General features: G+C 35.5%; 2 protein-coding genes across 8 annotated transcripts in view; one reads left to right on the forward strand and one right to left on the reverse strand.

Annotated features, from left to right (window-relative positions):
• VPS13C (vacuolar protein sorting 13 homolog C) overlaps positions 1–22,758 on the reverse strand; it is a 190,352-nt gene that overhangs the window by 30,412 nt on the left and 137,182 nt on the right. For all 7 annotated transcript variants that reach the window (XM_050797231.1, XM_050797228.1, XM_050797226.1 and 4 more), the window contains 4 exons: positions 22,236–22,369; positions 20,518–20,644; positions 7,635–7,870; positions 1,267–1,408 (listed from right to left, as the gene is read on the reverse strand). In XM_050797231.1, the coding sequence (XP_050653188.1) occupies positions 1,267–1,408; positions 7,635–7,870; positions 20,518–20,644; positions 22,236–22,369 (639 nt within the window). The remainder of the gene's footprint in view (positions 1–1,266; positions 1,409–7,634; positions 7,871–20,517; positions 20,645–22,235; positions 22,370–22,758) is intronic.
• On the forward strand, positions 13,911–15,684 carry LOC126958729 (phosphoglycerate kinase 1-like). The gene has a single exon (XM_050797251.1). It carries the CDS (start codon positions 14,004–14,006, stop codon positions 15,255–15,257), a length of 1,254 nt encoding a protein of 417 aa, XP_050653208.1. The 5' UTR covers positions 13,911–14,003; the 3' UTR covers positions 15,258–15,684.

Below are 22,758 nucleotides of genomic sequence, written 5' to 3' on the forward strand. Positions count from 1 at the left end.
GATCTATCTTAAGGTGATCTACAGTTGAGGTCTCTGAAGCAAAAGCACCACTTTTCTACCAAAGTTATTAGAAAAACAAGACAACAATTGTGAAACTTTTCAAGTATAGAAACTATAGTTTAAAAAACATGCTTTATGTAAAAGAAAACTTCTTCAAATAATGAATAGTTCCAGATAATTCTTTTTTTTTTTTTCTTGAAACGGGGTCTTGCTGTCACAGTGCAGTGGCAAAATCACAGCTCACTGCAGCCTCAACCTCCTGGCCTCAAGTGATCCTCCCGCCTCAGTCTCCCAAGCAGCTGAGACTACAGATGTGACACCATGCCCAGCTAATTTTAATTTTTATTATCTTTTTTGTTTAGAGACAAGGTCTCACTATGTTGCCCAGGCAAGTCTCAAACTCCTGGCCTCAAGTGATCCTCCTGCCTCAGCCTCCTAAAGTACTGGGATTACAGGTGTGAGCCACTGTGCCTGGCCCCAAGATAATTCTAAACAAACTCTGTTTTGCAATCAATAATTGATAGCTTAGTCATGTCTGACACTAATTATATAGTTTTTTTTTAATCATTTAAGTATGGCCAAAATTGATGGGGGTGGTGGGGAATGTAACTGGTGACAGCGCTACCCAAACCATCAGACAACAAAGACAAAGAGTGACCAAACTGCATGATTAAACTAGAGCAAGCTGGAAATTGCAGTCAAGCTTCTTCAGACTTCCTGGAGCATAGGTGACTTTTAGTTTTAACTGTGTAAGGGCCCAGGTGGAGTGCATCTTTATTTGTGAATGCCTACTCATGTCCAACAATCACTCACATTTATTGAATTTACTTGAGCAGGTTTTTGTAGGTTTTTCCTGAATGAAATATGTAATTTTACACAGTCTTTATTTAGCAATATGTATTAGTGTCATTCAAAATATTAAAAAAAATTCAATGAAGCAATCTTAACTTCTCCCTAATCTTTCTGAAAATAAGTTCCTTAAGACTATCTGATTTGTTAATAGAATTATAAAAATATAAAAATGCAATAAAATTATTAAAACACCGATTTAAATCCTGTTTCATAGTATATGATTAAATAACAATCTGTTTTAATTAAAAATATACTTATGTGTATCAGTCATGCCAATCCTATTAAGAAATAAAAGTTTATCTACTAATAAGTTCATTTTTGTACACGTCTTTACTTGGGCATTACAATTTTACTTACTACCACCACCAGGAAAATACACATATAAAAATCAAAAAAAAAAGAATTTTGGTATACCTCAAAATTATTATCTAGCTTAATCCAGCCATGGTCTCTTGATATTTGACGTTTCTGATAGGATTGTTCCAGTAAGATTATCTGCTTTTGACTAAATGGCTTCCATTTCCGCTTTGGTTTCATCTCCCAAACAACACCAGAACTGAGTAATTCACACAAAAAAATTAAATTAGCAATATGTATTTAGATCTGTGGAACTTCATGCAACTCCAGATTATTGTAACTATTATTTTCCTATGAAAATTACATTAGTATAAGAAACTTCTTAAAGTAACGAACTATACCTGTGTTGTAAGAGTACAAAAATAAAAGAGGCAGGCAAGAAAATAACTTTTTCTATCAATGTTGACATCAATCAATTAAGGGACTGGCAAACTTTTTCTGCAGAGGGCCATATATTAAATAGTCAATATTTTAGGTTTTCTGGACTGAGACAAAATTCAAGTTATTAGATAGGCAACTTAGATACAAAAGAGAGATATTTAATTGATTTAAATAAATTTTTAATTGATGAAATTTAGAATATAAGAGCAATTCTTAAAAACAAGTCTATTAATGAAAAAATAAACTTCTTTTGTGAAAGTAACATGTCACTTAGTGTTATTTATTACCAAAATCTATCGCAAATGTTCATCTATTAATGGTAATCTGTAATGAGCATCTTTAAAAATACCATTTCACACAGATAGGTGCTGCCAAATACTGACATTGATCAATGAGAATTTATTATTTTACTAGAGCATATATATCACTTGGAAGGCATTTATAAAATTCTATTAAATTATTCTCTTGATATTTGCCTTTTAGTATATTAATACATTACAGGTCAATCACTTCCAATTCAAAGTTAGGTAGAAGCTCCTCAATTGCACAAACGAATTGTGAAATGAGGAAATTTCCTTACACCTGCATTGAGGTCAGAAAAAATGTTGCTGGAACTGGAGTTGCCGGCCATAAAATATATCCTCTCCAAATATATGTGGAAGTGGAGATTTTGCTTCATGTTTTAACTTTGGACAGCACAGGAAGTACATGGAATATCCTGATATTACTTGAGATTCAAACATTAGTGGTCTTCAAAATTGACTATACTGTAGTATAAATTTTTCATATAAGCACTGTCTTCCAATTTTAGCTTGAAATTCATTTAAAAAATCATCAGTTCTGCAATTATGCAACAAAAACTAATTTCCAAAGCCACTATTATTGGTGTTTAATAATAGTGGTTGAGGGTGGTTCTTTTTGTTCAAAAACATTTTAATGCTGGCCCAGAATTCAAAGAGTACAATAAAAAGTTACTGCTGCTAACCCATCAAACTGCTATGTGGTAACACAAGTCAGAACATTCAGATTCTAGTTCTGGCAAAAATTCACAGAACTGATGATAGTTTAGTCCACAAGACTTAATGAAGTTTACTATTTGACACTAGTGGTTTGATAACAAAAGGTGGACTGAAATATTTTCTACTAAGTACCTGCTCACAAATAATACAATAGGCTTTAAATGCTTTACCTTTTCACCAGCTTTATGAATTTGTCCAACTAAGTCTTTTTCTGTTCCACACATATTTTTCCCATAATCAGTTGTATCTATCTTCAGGTTATATTGAATTAGTATTTCATCAGCTTGTTTGAAAATATTCTCACCTATAGTTGTCCTAGGCAAACTATTTATAGAGGTTAATCCTTTAGTCACTTCAAACTCAGTGCTGACTTCTCAAATATACAACTGAACAGTATTGGTAACATCTGTTGACTCATCAAGAGCCAAGGGAAACCACTCAATATCATTTGCCTTGTTTTTTAAATTGACTATTGATGTTGTTCGCAATGTCTTCAATTCTTTAAGCAACTGTTCCTACTGAAAGGCTAATGGCCTTAAACAAGCTCATTTTCTCCGATACATTTCTTTAGCTGCTGCAATCAGACATAATTCAATTAACTCACCATTGGTAAAAGACTTAAAAACTTTCCTGGCTTGGCTAACAAATAAGTCATTCAGAAACTTACTTTGCTTGCAGCCTCATTATTGTTTTTTATATTTGTGAAGATATTCTGTGTGATGATATATTTTGCCTTAAATTTTCTAATTTTTCTGGCCATTGCTTTCCTGTGATTTGGAAATGTTATGGTAAGTGCTTAGTTTGGAAACTATATTGTCAACATATATTGTATTATTTCAGCACAGCTGTAGTTTCATAACATAGTAAAATAATGCTTTTTTAAATAAGAAGATAATCCACATTTCATTACAAAAGAATAACATTCGAAGTCCACTTTTCTCTTGTTTTGATATGATGGATATATATCAGTAATAAAAAAAATGCTGCAGAACAATATGCATGAACTCAAACACGCTGTGATCTGTAATGCACTGAGTAGCAATGTCAAAGCAGCCATGTAAAAGAACAGAAATCACTGTGTCCCAACAAAACATTATTTATGGGAAATAAACTGAATTGCACAATTTTCATGTTACTTTCTTTTAATTTTTTTCAACCATTTACAAATGTAAAACAAATTATTCTTAAGTCAAAAGCTGTACAAAAACAGGCACTGGACTAGATTTGGTTCACAGGCCAAACTTTGCTGGCACGTGAATTAGAGAATACTAAAATCTATAATATTTTACTTTACATAGCTTGTTTATACTAGTCAATGGTAGTGTTAACAATGTTCTAACTATAAAATGTATTTAGAGGATACCAGTCAGTGAAGGCACTGAATAAAATATCTACTATAGACACTATAAATCCAACATTATTCACGATAAAAACTCTGAGACAACTTAAAGGGGAACTTCCTCAACTTGATAAAGAGCACCTACAAAAAACTTATAGCTAACATCATAGGGAGAAACCAGATGCTTTCCCACCAAGATTAGGAACAAGGCAAGTATGTCCACTCTCAATTATTCCCACCTCAACATAGTACTGAAGTCCAAGAAGTGGTAAGACAAGAACGTAAATTTGGGAGTGAAGAAATCAAGTGCCTATGTTCACATTTGACATGACTGTCTAAACAGAAAATCCCAAAGAATCAACCCAAAAACTCTGGTAACTAATAAGAAATTATAACAACATTGCAAAAATATAAGGTTAATATACAAGTCAACTGCTTTCTTACATGCCAGCAATAAACAATTAAAATTTAAAATAAAAACAGAATACCATTTACATTAGCACCAAAGAAACAAACTATGTATAAACACAATCTAATACAAAGTGTATGTGATCTAAATGAGGAAACTACCAAAGTCTTTCAACAAATTACGTTGGAACACCCGGACAGCCACATGCAATAAAGCAAATCTAGACACAGAGCTTTCATCTTTCACAAAAAATAACTCAAACTGGATTAGACTTAAATATAAGTTTGAGATCAGCCTAGACAACATGGCGAAATTCCATCTCCACAAAGAAATAAAAAATATCAGCCTGGCATGGTGGCACGTGCCTGTAGTCCCAGCTACTCAGGAGGCTGAGGTGGGAGGATTGCTTGAGCCTAGCTGGCAGAGGTTGCAGTGAGCGGTGATTACAACACTGCATTCCAGCCTGGGCAACAGAGTGATACTCTGTCTCAAAAATAAATACATACATACATACATAAAAATAAATAAATATAAAACACAAAATTATAAAACTCCTAGAAGATAATAGGAGGAAATCTAGGTAACTTTGGGTATAGTGAAGACTTCTTATATACAACACCAAAAGTGCAATCCATGAAGGAAAATAATTGATGAGTCTGATGTAAAATATAAAACTTCTGCTGTTAAAAACAGTTAAGAGCCGGGCGCGGTGGCTCAAGCCTGTAATCCCAGCACTTTGGGAGGCCAAGACGGGTGGATAACGAGGTCAGGAGATCGAGACCATCCTGGCTAACACGGTGAAACCCCGTCTCTACTAAAAAATACAAAAAACTAGCCGGGCGAGGTGGCGGACGCCTGTAGTCCCAGCTACTCGGGAGGCTGAGGCAGGAGAATGGCGTGAACCCGGGAGGCGGAGCTTGCAGTGAGCCGAGATTGCGCCACTGCACTCCAGCCTGGGCGACAGAGCGAGACTCCGTCTCAAAAAAAATAAATAAAAAATAAAAAAATAAAAACAGTTAAGAGAATAAAGAGATAAGCCACAGACTGGGAAAAAGTATTTGCAAAACACATATCTGATAGAAGACTAGTATCCAAAATAAACAAAGAACTCTTAAAACTCAACATTAAGAAAATAACCTAATTTTAAAATGGACAAAAGATTTGAACAGGTGGCTCAGGAAAGAAGATATATAGATGGCAAATAAGCATATGAACAGATCCTCAACATCATGTCTCATCAGAAAACTGCAAAGTAAAGCAATGACATACTACTACATCCTTATTAAAATAGCGAAAATCCAAAACACAATACCAAATTTTGGCAAGGATGTGGAGCCACAGGAACTCTCATTTATTGCTGGGGGGAATGCAAAATGATGCAGCCACTTTGTAAGATAATTCGGTATTTCTTACAAAACTAAACATACTTTTATCATATGATCCAGCAATCACATTCCTTGGCACTTACTCCAAAGAGGAGAAAAACATATGTCTACACAAAAACTTGCACATGAATGTTTATAACAGCTTTATTCATAATTGCCAAAATGTGGAAGCAACCAAGACCTCCTTCAATAGTTGAATGGATAAACAAACTGGAGTAATAGTCCATTCATACAATGGACTATTTAATAAAAAGAAATGAGCTGTCAAGCCATGAAAAGAAACAAAGGAACCTTAAAAGCATACTGCCAAGTGAAAGAAGTTAATCTGAATATGTTACATACTGTTTGATTCCAACCAAATGAAATTCTGAAAAAAGAAAAACTTTGGAGACAATAAAAAGATCAGCGGTTTCCAAAGGTTTAGAAGAGGAATGGAGGGATTAACAGGAGGAAGCTGAGAGACTTTTAGGGCAGTGAAACTATCTTATATAATACTGTAATGGTGAATACAGCTTATTATGCATTTGTCAGAACTCATAGAATGTACAACACAAAGAGTAATACTTAACGTTAGATACAGAAGTTAGATAATAATGAAGTTAGATAATAATGTAGTATCAGTATTAGCTCATCAATAGTAACAAATGTACCACACTACTGCAAGATGTTAGTAACAGGAGAAAGAAGAGTGTGGGTATATGAAAACTCTTTATTTTACACAGTTTTTCTCTAGACATAAGGCTGCTCAAAAAAAAGTCTGTTTTTTAAAATTATGTAACTGATGTTTTTCCTTTGGAAATCTAGATTTCACTGAATGTGTACCATGTCATAAAAAAGGTACTGAAGTTATTTTAGATAAATTTTTAAATGTTCTTATAAAGGTAAACCTGACAAACTAGGACAGCGTATACAATATTAAAGTAAAAAGTTTTATCAAAGAACAAAACAGAAAACTGGACCTATATAACTAAAAATGATTACCATGTTTAGTTTAAAAATATCATATAATACTGAAATATATAACAAAGAATGCATTGCCTATATATATAAATATATTAACATTATATTAATAGTATGTATGATACCATTTATGATCATCAGTTTGTCAGGTGTTGTGCAAAGTTCATTACATAGATTATCTATTTAATTTTCTCCTTAATTTGCTTTTCTTTCCCCTAACATGTGCTTATTGACAGATCCTATCGTGATTATATTTGGTATCACGTCAACCATTCCACCCATCAGCCTCCAAAAAAGAATAAGTGTTTTACCAAATTAAGTGTGATTTTTAAAATCAACTAAATGTTCTAATATTTTTCTTACACAGGTTTAAATAGAACTACAGAAAATAACTGGTCCCATAACTATTACAAAATTCTAAATGGCCACCCATTAAAGATTATGTACTCATATCAAATACTGCCTCCTCTCTGAACCTTTTTTTCAATTTGTTTCTGTTTCCCCTGACTCTTGACAGTTTCTCCAACCTCTACTGCACAAACTAGTCACTTATACCTCTGTATTTCCATTGCACACATACATCCTTCTTCGTACATCCTTTCCTTTTCTATTTTTGCAACTCATTACACACACACATACACACACACACACACACACACACACACACACAAGGACAACAAGGAAAGAAACAAACCACTTTTTTCCCCACCAACTGACAACGAGTATTGTGAAGACAAAGACAGCATCTTAGTCATCTTTGTATCCTCGGGGCTTTTCAACGAACAGTTCAAAGAATTATTCAGTAAGTTTTACTGAATAAATATACAGCATACCAAAGTCAAACCAGGTATCTTTTTACTTTCCTCAAATTGGCTATTATGAACTCAATGCCTTTTAAAGGTTTAGGATGTCTTATTTTCCTTCTTGCATACCTGGTTATCCCAATATATGAAACTTCCTGTTTGCTTTCATTGTTAACCAGTGAAAGCCCAAGACTGTGGAGAGACAAGTTTATTTCATAATCAGCCTGTTCCATTTCTTCTGCCTGTAGTGCTTTGGAAACCAAGGCAACATCATCGGTGAAAAGCAAAACTCTCTGGCGCCCATCTAGAAATGATACCCAGTGTATCTGGATGTTTGCATCATATGGAAACTGTCCACATTCATCCTGGGAAAAAGAAAGACTTTTCATTAAACCTGCACATAGTAACTTTTTATTATATAAAATTGAACTATAATAACTGAGAAAGATTGAAGAAGTTTAAGAAGCACTACTAAAATTGAAAAATTCTAACCATCAAAATGACATAAATTAAGTTATAATCTATTTTAAAATATACTCACAAATTATTTTCAAAAACTAAGACTAATAGTACGTAGGTTTTTAATACCTTAGTTTGAATAACCAATTGAGTGCTGAAAGGGCACAGAGCAGGATTTTCAAGAGGATACTTTGGTGGCACCAATGCAATAAGATGATTATTTGTCTCCAAGCTGGAGAACAGAATGGTTCAGAAGTTTTATCAGAAATGTAACCTTAGGCCAGGTGTGGTGGCTCACGCCTACAATCCCAGCAATTTGGGAGGCTGAAGCGGGTGGATCACCTGAGGTCAGGAGTTCGAGACCAGCCTGGCCAACATGGTGAAACCCCGTCTCTACTAAAAATACAAAAATTAGCCAGGCATGGTCGTGGGCGCTTGCAATGCCAGCTACTCAGGAGGCTGAGGCAGGAGAACTGCTTGAACCCAGGAGGCGGAGGTTACAGTAAGCTGAGATAGCATCACTGCACTCCAGCCTGGGCGACAGGAGCGACACTATATCTCAAAAAAAAAAAAAAAAAAAGAAAGAAAGAAATGTAACCTCGGACAAAACCAGCCTAGCTTATTTTTATGTTTTCGTGATCTATAACATAGGAAATATTTATGTGAATCACACTGGCGAAGCACTTAAAATGTATGTAGCACTTAAAAATATAAGGCTTTATTTGGTCAGTGTTTTCAGAGGTTAAAATAATAAATTCTACTTCATTCTAGGTTTAATGAAAATAGAACAGTTCATTTCAATAAGCAGTACAAGTACCTACTATGTACTTTCCATTCCATGCTTTCCAGGGGAGAAAACAAAAAACAAAAACAACTGAAGTTACCAAGAGCATAAGAACAGTTGAGCGTCATTAACGTTCAAAATTTACTAATACTTTCAAGGTATATTATATGATCAAAGAAGCCTGCCCAGTTTTTTTATTCTAACAAGAGATCAAATTTTCAAACATACCTATTAAGAAGGTGAATTCTGTATCTGTAAACTACAAAATGTGCTATGTATCTTAGTTCACAGTTATTCTTCCAATATTATTTGACTCTTGTTTTTCATCTATTTCTTGTGTTAAAAATTAAATGAAGTACAATAAAATATCCCCAGGTGATTGTGTTTCAGTTAATTTCTAGCATTTTAAGTTTTACATGTTGATGCAATACTATTCATTGCATGAAGGTTTATGGCTATCACTCCTTCTTTGTCATATTATAATTATCTATTTAATAATTTTGCTTTGAAATGGTCAGAAATTAAAATCAACAGAGGGTGATACCTCCAAAATGGAAAAGTAGAAGCAATGTGGCTTCACTCTTTATCACAGAAAACCAAACATAAACTTCTAGTGCCAAGATTATCACCAGCAATATCCCAGAACTTGAACCTGAGGCCGACACAATTCCTGGAGCCACAGAGAAGAGAAAAGCTCCACGCAGATGGTAAGAGAAATGAATTTCTCTACCTACAATGCCTCTCCCCAAATCTGCTTGGCACTGCATGCAGGAAATTCCTCTTCAGCTCACCATTTCTACACTGGATAAAGTGAGATCAAAGCAGAAAGCCAGCTTCCCCACATCTTGGGTTTTCTTGCAGGAAAACCACTCCTGACTCAGCCCATGGGAAGCATCACAAGTGCCTTAGGAAGAAAAACCCCCAGTGGAGGCTACAGGCAAAGATGGGAAGCAGGATTAAAAACTCCAGCCCAAGAATTTCTGCTCTTTATTTCAGCCAAAGGAGACGCCTATTCAGAGTGGCTGTTCAGCAGCACAACATTGTGGGAGGCACAGTCCATAAATCTTCTGAGGAGGAACCACTGGGCAGCCTTCCTACATAGCTGGGATATCCCCTTTGAGATGCAACCCCCTCCCCACCACTGGGGACAGTACTGCCAAATGTTTCTGAGAACTGAAGCAAACCAGGACTTACGCCACCATCTAGTGCTAATAACAGGAAGCAGTAATCTAGGATAAAGGAGGTCCACAGGCAACTGCAACCGACCTCTAAGCAAACATACTCTAGAAAGACCAAAACAAGCCAGAGAACAAACACTGGAATAAATAAACAATCCTTCAGTGTAAAGCCAGAGACACGTATCCACAAAAAGAAACAGCAAGCAGGGAACCATGGCCTCCCCAGATAGACAAAGCAAAGTGCCAGTGACAAACTCTGATAAGACAGCCACGTGTGAGTTCTCAGATCAAGAATTCAAAGTAGCAATTCCAGGAAAGTCAGCAACTTCCAAGACAACACAGAAAAACAATTAAGAAATTTATCAGAGAAACTGAAACAGATTGAAATAATAAAATTAAACAGAAATGCTGGAATGACTAAATAAATTTGCTGAACTGAAAAATGTATTACAGGATCTCAACAGCAGACTGGGTCAAGTAGAGGAAAGAATCAGTTAGCTCTAAGACAGGCTATTGGAAAATACACAGAGTAGAAAACAGAATAAAAATGAGCAAAGAATGCCTGCAAAATATAGAGAATAACCTCAAAACAGCAAATCTAAGAGTCACTGGTGGTCAAGAGACAGGTGAGAAAGAGCAAGGGGTAGAAAGTTAATTAAAGAATTTATAAGAGAAAATTTTCCCTATTGGAGAAAGATAGAAATATACAGGTAAAGGTCATAGATCACCAAACAGATTCAATCCAAATAAGACTACCCTAAGGCATATAATAATCAAACTCTAAAAAGCCTGTGACAAAGAGAGGACCCTAAAAGTGACAAAAGAAAACAAGCAAATAACATATAAAGAAGCTGCAATTTGTCTGGCAACTGACCTCTCAGGAAACCATGCCCTGCAGGAGGCACTGGGACAACATATTCAAAGTGTTGAAGGGGAAGAAAAACCCTGCAAATGAAGAATATTGTATCCAAAAAAGCTATGTTTCAAACATGACAGAGAGATAAAGTTTTTATCAAACAGAAGCTGAAGGAATTCATTACCTCTAGACCCATCTTACTAAAAATGATAAAAAGAGTTCTTCAATATGAAAGAAAATGATGTTAAAATGAAAAAAAAAAAATTGGAGGCATAAAACTCACTGATAAAACTAAGTACACGGACAAATTCAGAATAATCTAACACCATAATTGTGGTGTATAATCCACTCATATATCTAGTATGAAGACTAAAAGACAAATCTATCAAAAATAATAATAATTACAGCAACCTCTTAATATAAAAAAGGTATAAATTGAGACAACAGAATGTCAAGATGTATGGGGATGGACTTAAAAGTGTAGCGTTTTTAGTTTTTCCTTTTTGGTTTCCTTGTTTTCCTTTCTGATCAAAGTCAAGTTGTCATTTGTTTAAAATAATGTATTGTGTCTATAAGATGTTTTTTGTAAGCCTCATAGTAACCACAAAGCAAAAACCTATAATAAATACACAAAAAATACAAAGCAATTAACTAAAAACATACTATCAGAGAAAAACCACTTAACCGTTAAGGAAGACAGTAAGAAAAGAAGAAAGAAAGAGGGGCATTATAAAAGAATCAGAAAGGCTGGGCGCAGTGGCTCATGCCTGTAATCCTAGCACCTTGGGAGGCTGAGGTGGATGGATTGCCTGAGGTGAGGGGTTTGAGACCAGTCTGGCCAACATGGTGAAACCCCGTCTCTACTAAAAATTCAAAAAAATTAGCCAGGTGTGGTGGTGTGCACCTGTAATCCCAGCTACTAGGGAAGGCTGAGGGAGGGGAATTGCTTGAACCAAGGAGGTGGAGGTTGCAGTGAGCTGAGATCGCACCACTGCACTCCAGCCTGGGCAACAGAGTGAGACTCCGTCTCAAAACAAAAAACAAACAAACAGAAAACAGAAATCCTATAACGAAATGGCAGTAGTACATCCTTAGTTATCAGTAATAACAATGAATGTAAATAGACTAAATTCTTCAATTAATAGAAATGGAGTGGCTGGGTAAATAAAAAAAATAGGGCACAACTATATGTTGTCTACCAGAAACACACTTCACCTATAAAGACACACATAAGGTGAAAGTGAAGGGATAGGAAAAGATATTCCACACAAATGGAAACCAAGAAAAAAAGAGTAGGAGTAGCTATACTTACATCAGATAAAAAAGATTTCAAGGCTAAGATTGTAAAAAGAGACAAAGTCACTATATAATGATAAAGAGGTCAATTCAGCAAGAGGACATAACAGTTGTAAATATATGTACCCAACATCAGGGCAGTCAAACGTATAAAGAAAATAACAACAGATCTAAAGGAAGAGATACAATATTAATAGGGGACTTCAACACTCCCACTCTCAGTAATAGAGAGATCATCTAGACAGAAAATCAACAAAGAAACACTGGAATTAAACTACACTTTAGAGCAAATGGACCTAACAGACATATACAGAACATTTTATCCAACTGCTGCAGAATATACATTCTTCTCATCAGCACACGGACCATATGGTAGGCCACAAAACAAGTCTCAAAAAATTCAAAAAAGTTGAAATTATATCAAGTATCTTTTCTGTCCATAATGGAATAAAACTGGAAATCAATAATAAGAGGAAGTTGTAAAGTATAAAAACACATAGAAATTAAATAATATATTCCTGAAAAATAAGTCAATTAAGAAATTAAGAAGGAAATATAAAATTTTCTTAAAACAAATGAAAATGGAAACACAATATATCAAAATCTATAGGATACAGCAAAAGCAGCATTAAGAGGGAAGTTTACAGCAATAAATGCCTATATCAAAAAATAGAAAGATTTCAAATAAACAGCCTATCAATATACCTTAAGAATCTAGAAAAGAATAAACCAAAACCAAAATTAGTAGAAGGAAAAAATAATAAAGATCAGAGCAGAAATAAATAATATTGAGACTAAAAAACACAAAAGATCAAAGAAACAAAAAGTTTTTTGAAAAGATAAAATGGACAAACTTTTAGTTAGACTACAAAAAAAGAGAAAACCTCAAATAAATAAAATCAGGCATGAATAAGGAGACATAACAATTGATACCAAAGAAATACAAAAGGATCATTGGAGACTATTTTGAACAACTATCTGCCAACAAATTGGAAAACAGAAGACAGAGATAAATTTCTGGACACATACAGTCTACTAATAATGAACCCTGAAGAAACAGAAAACCTAACTGGAAGACATCATGTTAAGTGAAATAAGCCAGGAACAGAAAGTTAAACACTGCATGTTCTCACTCATATGTGGTAGCTAAAAAACAGTTGGTCTCCTGGAAGTAAAAATTAGAACAGCAGATACTAGAGGCTGGGAAGGATAGGGAGAAGTGGGGATAGGGAAAGATTTCTTAAAGGATACAAAATTACAGCAAGATAGGAGGAATCAGTTTTAGTGTTCTACAGCATTGTAGGATGACTATAGTTAACAATATTATTATATAGTTTCATATAGCTAGTAGAAAAATGATGCTGAATGTTCCCAACACAAAGAAATGATAAATGAGATATGAATATGTTAACTACCCTGATCTAATCACTATACATTACAGATATAGCACAACATCATTATGTACCCCATAAGTATGTACAATTATTATGTGTCAATTTTTAAAAATTATTTTAAAAGAAACACAAAGCCTGAGCAGACCAATAACAAGTAACAAGATCAAAGCAATAATAAAAAGTCTTCCCTCAAAGAAAAGCCAAGACCTGATGGCTTCACTGCTGAATTCTGCCAAACACTTAAAAAAATGAACCAATAACCATTCTACTCAAACTCTTCAAAAAAAAAAAAAAAAAAACTGAAGAGCAGGGAATACTTTTAAACTGATTTTACAAGGCCAGCGTTAACCTATTACTAAAACCAGACAAAGATATAACAATAACTACAATCTTCAACAAAATACTAGCAAACAGAATGCAATAACACATTAAAAAGATCCATCACATTCTTCTCGTCTCCCGAGTGCAAGTCTGCAGCAGGCTCCCTGGTTGTCCGAATCACTGACCTCTCTTCCCAGCTATATTTCCAAAATGTCGCTTTCTAACAAGCTGACGCTGGACAAGCTGGATGTTAAAGGGAAGGTGGTCGTTATGAGAGTCGACTTCAATGTTCCTATGAAGAACAACCAGATAACAAATAACCAGAGGATTAAGGCTGCTGTCCCAAGCATCAAATTCTGCTTGGACAATGGAGCCAAGTCGGTAGTCCTTATGAGCCACCTAGGCCGGCCTGATGGTGTCCCTATGCCTGACAAGTACTCCTTAGAGCCAGTTGCTGTAGAACTCAAGTCTCTGCTGGGCAAGGATGTTCTGTTCTTGAAGGACTGTGTAGGCCCAGAAGTGGAGAAAGCCTGTGCCAACCCAGCTGCTGGGTCTGTCATCCTGCTGGAGAACCTCCACTTTCATGTGGAGGAAGAAAGGAAGGGAAAAGATGCTTCTGGGAACAAGGTTAAAGCTGAGCCAGCCAAAATAGAAGCTTTCCGAGCTTCACTTTCCAAGCTAGGGGATGTCTACGTCAATGATGCTTTTGGCACTGCTCACAAAGCCCACAGCTCCATGGTAGGAGTCAATCTGCCACAGAAGGCTGGAGGATTTTTGATGAAGAAGGAGCTGAACTACTTTGCCAAGGCCTTGGAGAGCCCAGAGCAACCTTTCCTGGCCATCCTGGGTGGAGCTAAAGTTGCAGACAAGATCCAGTTGATCAATAATATGCTGGACAAAGTCAACGAGATGATTTTTGGTGGCAGAATGGCTTTTACCTTCCTTAAGGTGCTCAACAACATGGAGATTGGCACTTCTCTGTTTGATGAAGAGGGAGCCAAGATTGTCAAGGACCTAATGTCCAAAGCTGAGAAGAATGGTGTGAAGATTACCTTGCCTGTTGACTTTGTCACTGCTGACAAGTTTGATGAGAATGCCAAGACTGGCCAAGCCACTGTGGCTTCTGGCATACCTGCTGGCTGGATGGGCTTGGACTGTGGTCCTGAAAGCAGCAAGAAGTATGCTGAGGCTGTCACTTGGGCTAAGCAGATTGTGTGGAATGGTCCTGTGGGGGTATTTGAATGGGAAGCTTTTGCCTGGGGAACCAAAGCCCTCATGGATGAGGTGGTGAAAGCCACTTCTAGGGGCTGCATCACCATCACAGGTGGTGGAGACACTGCCACTTGCTGTGCCAAATGGAACACGGAGGATAAAGTCAGCCATGTGAGCACTGGGGGTGGTGCCAGTTTGGAGCTCCTGGAAGGTAAAGTCCTTCCTGGGGTGGATGCTCTCAGCAATATTTAGTACTTTCCTGCCTTTTAGTTCCTGTGCACAGCCCCTAAGTCAACTTAGCATTTTCTGCAACTTCACTTGGCATTAGCTAAAACCTTCCATGTCAAGGTTCAGCTAGTGGCCAAGAGATGCAGTGCCAGGAACCCTTAAACAGTTGCACAGCATCTCAGCTCATCTTTAATGCACCCTGGATTTGCCTACATTCTTCAAGATCCCATTTGAATTTCTCAGTGACTAAACATTGTGCATTCTAGAGTGCATATATTTATATTTTGCCTGTTAAAACAAGTGAGCTGTGTTAGCTTAGTTCTTTTTTGATGTAGGCTATTATGATTAGCTTTGTCACTGTTTCACTACTCAGCATGGAAACAAGATGAAATTCCATTTGTAGGTAGGGAGACAAAATTAATAATACATTAAATAAACAATAAAAGTGTCCACTGGAAAAAAAAAAAAAAAAGATCCATCACTATTATCAAGTAAGATTCATCCTAGGGATGCAAGGATGGTTCAACATATGCAAACTAACAGGATACATGACATTAATAGAATCAAGGACTAAAACCACATGATCATTTCAACAGATGCTAAAAAAGCATTTGAAAAAAACTGATATTGCTTTATGAGAAAAGCTCTCAACAAACTAGGTACAGAAGGAACATATCTCAAAATGATAAAGGCTATATATAACAAACCCACAGCTAACATCATACTGAAGAGGGAAAATTTGAAAGCCTTTCCTCTAAGATCTAGAACAAGACAAGGATGCCCACTTTCACCATTTTTATTTTACATAGTGAAGTCCTAGTCAAAGCCCTTTGGCAAGAGAAAGAAAAAAAAGGCATCCAAATTTGAAAAAAAAAAAAAAAAAGTCAAATTATCCTTATTCACAAACAACACATTATATTTAGAAAAACCTAAAGACTCCATACACATTAAAAAAAAAGAAAAACAAAACCAAACCTAACCAAACAGATAAATTTGGTAAAGTTTCAGGATATAAAATCAGTATATAAAAATCAAATGGCTGGGCACAGTGGCTCATGCCTGTAATCGCAGCACTTTCAGAGGTCCAGGCAGGTGGATCGCTTGACCTCAGGAATTTGGGGCCAGCCTGGGCAACATGGCAAAACTCCATCTCTACAGAAAAAAAAAAAAAGCTAGGCTTGATGGTGCACAACTGTAGTCCCTGATATTCGAGAGACTGAGGTGGGAGAATTACTTAAGCCTGGGAGGTTGAGACTGGAGTGAACCATGATCACACCACTGCACTCCAGCCCAGGTGACAGAGCGAGACTCTGTCTCCAAAAAAAAAAAAAAAAAAAAAACCAATTGCATAGCTTTATGCCAACAACAAAAAAACTAGAAAAGAAATCAAGAAAGCAATACCATTTACAATAGCTACGAAAAAAAAATATGTAAAATACCTAGGAATAATATTTGACCAAAATGTACAAAGCTATGAAACACTAATGAAGAAAATAAAATAGGACACCAAAAAATGAAAAGATATCCCTTATTCATGGTTTAAAAGAATTTAATATTGTTAAAATATCTCTACTACCCAAAGCGATCTACAAGACCAATGCAATCCCTATCAAAATACCAATGATATTCTTTACATAAACAGAGAAAACCTAAAATTCATATGGAACCTGAATAGCCAAAGTAATCCTGAGCAAAAAGAATAAAGCTGGACACATCACACTAACTGACTTCAAAATATACCAAAGTTATAGTAACCAAAACATTATGGTAATGGCATAAAAACAGACCAATGGAACAGAACAGACAACCCGGAAATAAATCATGCATTTACAGCCAACTCATCTTCAACAAAGGCGGCATGAGAATATACCAGAAAAAGATAGTGTCTTCAATAAATGGTGCTGGGAAAACTGGATAACCATATGCTGCAGGAGAATTAAACTAGACCCCTACCTCTTGCCATATTCAAAAATAAAACTGAAATAGATTAAAGACTTAAATTTGGGACCTGATACCATAGAACTATTTAAAGAAAACACTGGGAAAATGCTTTGGGACACTGGTCTAGGCAAAGACTTTTTGGATAAGACCTCAAAAGCACAATCAACACAAGTAAAAACATATAGGATTACATCAAGCTTAAAGGCTACACAGTAAAGGAAACAATCAACAGAGTAGAGACAATATACAGAAAGAGAGAAATTATTTGCAAACTATCTGTCTAATAAGAGATTAATAACCAGAAAACATAAGGAACTCAAAATACTCCACAAGCTTGGCGGAGTGCTTTGAATTCCTTAAAAAAAAAAACAAAAAAAAAACCTGATTTAAAAACAGGCAAAAGATCTGAATAGGCATATCTCAAAAGAAGACATACAATGGCAAACATGTATATGAAGAAATGTTCAACATTACTAAACACCAGGGAAATGCAAGTCAAAACCACAATGAGATTATCTCACCCCAGTTAGAGGCTTTAATTAAAAAAAAAAAAAGATAGATGTTGGCATGGAAGTAGAGAAAGGGGAACACTTGTATAGTGTTGATGGGAATGTAAGTAGAGCTACACAGAAAACAGTATGGAGTTTCCTCAAAAAACTAAAAATAGAACTATAATCCAGCAATTCCATTGCTTGGCATATATCCCAATGAAAGGAAATCAGTATATTGAAGGGATATCTGGAGTCCCACATTTTTTGCAGCACTATTCACAGTAGCTAAGATATGGAACCAACCTAAATGTCCATCAATAGATGAATGGATAAAGAAAATGTGCTACATATACAGAATGAAGTATTATTCAGTAATAAAAAATTACTGAAATCCTGTCAAATATTGCAGCAATATGGATAGGACTGGAGGTCATATGTTAAGTGAAGTCAGTCAGGTACAGAAAGACAAATAGCACGTGTTCTCACTCATATGTGGGAGCTAAAAAAAAAAAAAAAGTGTATTTTATTTTATAGAGAGTTGATGTTGGTTACCAAAGGATGAGAAGGGGATGGGAGGGAACAAGAGAGGTTGGTTAGTGGGTATAAAAATATAGTCAGAAGGAGTAAGATCTTGCGTTAGCTAGTACAGTAGGGTTACTATGGTTAACAATAATGTATTTTATAGCTCGAAATAGCTAGAAGAGAAGATTTGGAATGCTCCCAACATAAAGAGAAATGTTTATGGTGGTAGATATGCCAATTACTCCAATTTGATTATTGCACATTTTATGTATGTATCAAAATATCACATGTACCCCTCAAAAATGTACAACTATTATGTATGAATTTTTAAAAAGAAAGAAATTAAAATCAACAACTTTACTTTGTTTTTACTTCCATTTGCTTGTTAAATCTCTACCATCTCTCTTCATGGTTGTAATTTTCTGTTAGCGTGGCTGAAACAGAACTCTTGTAAACAACTTACAGTTAAATCTTATTTTTTAATTTAATCTGAATGTTTTTATCTTTTAATAGAATTTAAACCATTTTCATTTACTGACATAACTGATGGGAAGCATGGTCTAGTAGAAAAAGTTCACAGACTTTGAAGTCAGATAGATCTGATTTTGAATTCCAACCAGCAGTTCAAAGTTCCTATCATAAGAATTAGTGATAATATATAAAAAGCATCAATATATGATATGTCCTCAATAAAATATATCTGTCATTTATTATATACTTTCTTAGGTTTCTTTCTTTTACTGTAATGGCAAAGTTTTACTTATTTTCATTTTCTCATTGTTTTGAAATTCCTTTCTCACTGATTTGAGTTCTACTAATTGACAGCTTTTTTAAAAAGATATAATCTTTATCATTTCTCCAATAAAATTTAGGATTAAATGGGATATAAATATATAGTATGCACAGAATATAGTTTCCCCTCTCCCCTTACACTTTATTTTGCTGTCTTTGTCTTTTATTTCACCTTGCTTTCTCTTATTTCATAGTATCATGTCTTTATAACTTAGTTGAGGATGCCAGGCATACATTTTGAAATGCTGCTTCTGGTCCTGTAGTAAAAAATTTTTCAGAGGTACAACTGCCCTCTGAATCAACAGGATAATGCTACCTTTTTCTAACGAAGTATTTTTTTCATAAAGTCCATGTTGGGATTTTTTCTGTTTATCATACTTAAATGAGGAAAGATCTGTGTAAACCTAGTGTTTGCCAACAATGTATGATTTTCTTTGAACTCCCCTGTCATGTCCACTAGGGCCTAAGCAGAACTCCCTTCTTTGATCAACTGAGTGGACAAGGACATGAACAATTTCCTTGCTTATAGCTCAATTTTCAATACATGGCAGACTATCTGCTGACTGAGGTGGAATCACCCTCTCTTCCTACTGTCTCATTCGCTAACACCAAATAGAAGAGGAACATTAAAAACTGAAATCCCTGACCATGCTGTTAACAGAATTCTTCCTGGATCTGCTTCTATAAGCAGACCTTTATATCTTCCTCCAGAAGGTCACTGCCACCTTCTCTCTAGTATCTATATGCTACTTACTGGGAGCTACAGTTGCTGAGTAGTATCAAATGTGAGGAGAGAAGAAATGAGGATAATTCAATAACTGCTGGCCACTTACCATTTTAAAGCAAAAGTCAAGAAAGACTTTTAACAGCTGGCATTATTGGACAATGAACAACGCACAATGACACTATATAAACTCTTTCATCATGGAATATATTCATACAGAAACTGGATGATCTATTACTAATGCAGGAGCAATTCCTATATCAGATGAGAGGCTGGTATATGAATTCTTTGGGCCCTTTCAGAGGCTAAGAGTCTAAAAAATAACATATTTTATCAACTCAGTTACCTAAATATTGTTTCAATAAATATTTCACTAAATTTCTTACATGCGATAATTTGCATCTATCAGACTCCATTAATTAACAAAATATATAGCTGTGCTTAGGAAAACATGCTTTAAAAACTCATAGCCAAAAGTGGCAGAGGTATGCTCAAAATAAAGTTGTTTTCAACTTAGTCTTACAATTCCTTCATTTTAAAATTGGTAAATAAAAAAGGTGCTTTACTGATCTTTAGGTGGGCAAGATAAAGCAGGTCTATTTTTTTTAATTGTAATTAAATTACTTTGATTGATCTAATATAATATACTGGTTTGAACTACAGTATTTGCCATCTAAAGTCCAAAAGCTACTTATGCTGGAAATACTTCCAATTCACTTCTAGTTCAGTTAGGACAAGGAGTCATTGAAGATAGTTTCTCTACTTCCTTCACTGGCAGGTACCTCATAGAGCACTCATTCACATCAAATGATACCTTTAACAGATCATGTTCCCCAACATTTGCTGCATATGTCCATGTAAGTTTTCTGGTACCAGTAGGATCTGCCCAGGCAAAAAGTCGAGCTTGTCTTGGCAGCAAGACCATTTCTTCTGGTGACCCACTGAAGCATGATGAAAAGAGAGAAAATCAGCATTATCTTGGAGTTAAGAAATCCAAACCCGTAGTTTACTGAGGAGGGGATTAGCACAAAAGTCCTATGCAATTCCTTTGGTTAATAAAACACAACTCTACCTAAAAACAAGTACCCTAAAATGTCTAATAAGTTAATGGTTTTTAAGCTTGGGGAAACAGAATATTGCCCTTTCTGAAGCTTCAATGCACTCAGAATTGATCCAAGTGGAATCATGCCAATGGAATTCATTAGGGTAAACAGATTGCCAGATCAGAGTCCACCTGTAGAAATGGCTGTGAAGAGTAAATATCTTTAGTAGCCGAACTTTCACTCAGTGCTTAAATTTAAACATATTTTTTACAGACAGGGTCTTCCTATGTTTCCCAGGCTGGAAAGCAGTGGCCATTCACAGGCAAGATCATATTGCACTACAGCCTCAAACTCTTGGGCTCATGAGATCCTCCTACCCAAGCCTCTCAAGTAGCTGTGACTATAGGTATGCATTACTGTGACCAGTTAAGCTTTTTAATCAAATAAAATACTTAAGATATATTATGGGCTGCAGCAACAAAAAAAATTATGTCCATACCATTACTACACAAAGTGTGGTCTGTAAACAAGCAGAATAAGCATTACCTGGGGACTTGTGGGAAATGCAAAGTCCAGGGCCCCATCCAAAAGCTACTGAATCAAAATCTGCATCTTAACAAGACTCCCAGGAGACTTTAAAATTGATTATTACAGTTTAAGTAAAGTATTTGTCCATTTAATGCAAAAAATATTCCAGAGAACTGGGAGAAAAAAAGTAATCCAACTAGGTTTTAATCCTAATCTGTACTTTTAAATCTCTCACTGGATTCACTCCATTAGAGTTAAGACTAGGGAAATCTTTAAGAAATTTACATATATACACACATATAAATGTATATACACATATATACATATGTTAATATAAATATACATAATTTTATAAATAAAATTATTCGATATTTTAAGGGCTTAAATTCTCCACCATTAAATAACGACATCATCCAAACCAAATGACAGCAAAGGCAAGAACAATGAAATTCCTATCAGCCAATGCTATACATTCAACATCACTATCTACTCATCATCTTCTCATTTAACCTTCTACTACCCCTACCCAAAAAAACTAAATACAGATTTATAGGAAAAGGGTCACTGAGCATTACCAAGTTACCAGGAAAGGGAATACTCAAACAGGTTCACTCCCTTACCTGCCATTTTGAAATTTAAAAAGCTCTAAAACCCCAAAGATTTTTCTGGAAGTTTGGTGTCAAAACTCATTTGGCAGCAAAACCTGACCTGAATTGATATGAAACTATTAATAATTTCTATTTTTCCCATTTGACGTGAATATTCATCAGTTTTGCTGCAGAAATATTAATGTGTTTACAGAGGGTTATCTCAAAACATGTAAGGATATTAGACATTAACACCACGTGTTCCGTATCACCTTTCTAAAATCTAAAAACATTCTGAATATGAAACCAAAGTGTTTCCCATTAGTTACTGTGAACCAATAAAAGTATTTCCTATTAACCGTTTTTTCTCATACCTCTGTTTGTATGTGAGGATGTCCCATGGTGTATGGTTCATTATCAAGGCAGGAGCAGATCCCTCATGGTAATCAGAAAAAGTTATGACAGTTGAATGTTCGGCAGTGTTTACATCCACCAAGATACCCCCATTCTATTGTAGGAAAGAAAAAAAAAAGTATGTTTGATGTACTGGTTTAATCTACACTTACATATGGAATTTCAATATTATGTAAAACACAAAAGCTTTGTTTTCTTTTTTCTTTTTTTTTCGAGACAGAGTCTCGCTGGAGTGCAGTGGCGCCATCTCAGCTTACTGCAGCCTCCGCCTCCGCCTCCGCCTCCCAGATTCAACCAATTATCCTGCCCCAGCCTTCCGAGTAGCTGGGATTACAGGCATGTGCAACAATGCCCAGCTAATTTTTGTACTTTTTAATAGAGATGGGGTTTCACCATATTAGCTAGGCTGGTCTCGAACTCCTGACCTCATGATCCACCTGCCTCAGCCTCCTAAAGTGCTGGGATTACAGGCGTGAGCTTCCC

This window comes from Macaca thibetana, chromosome 7, assembly GCF_024542745.1.
Source record: "Macaca thibetana thibetana isolate TM-01 chromosome 7, ASM2454274v1, whole genome shotgun sequence".
Lineage (NCBI taxonomy): Eukaryota > Metazoa > Chordata > Mammalia > Primates > Cercopithecidae > Macaca > Macaca thibetana.

What these genes read in the sequence shown, in the direction of transcription:
- LOC126958729 (XM_050797251.1), top strand. Translation starts at nt 14,004, where the DNA reads ATGTCGCTTTCTAACAAGCTGACGCTGGACAAGCTGGATGTTAAAGGG.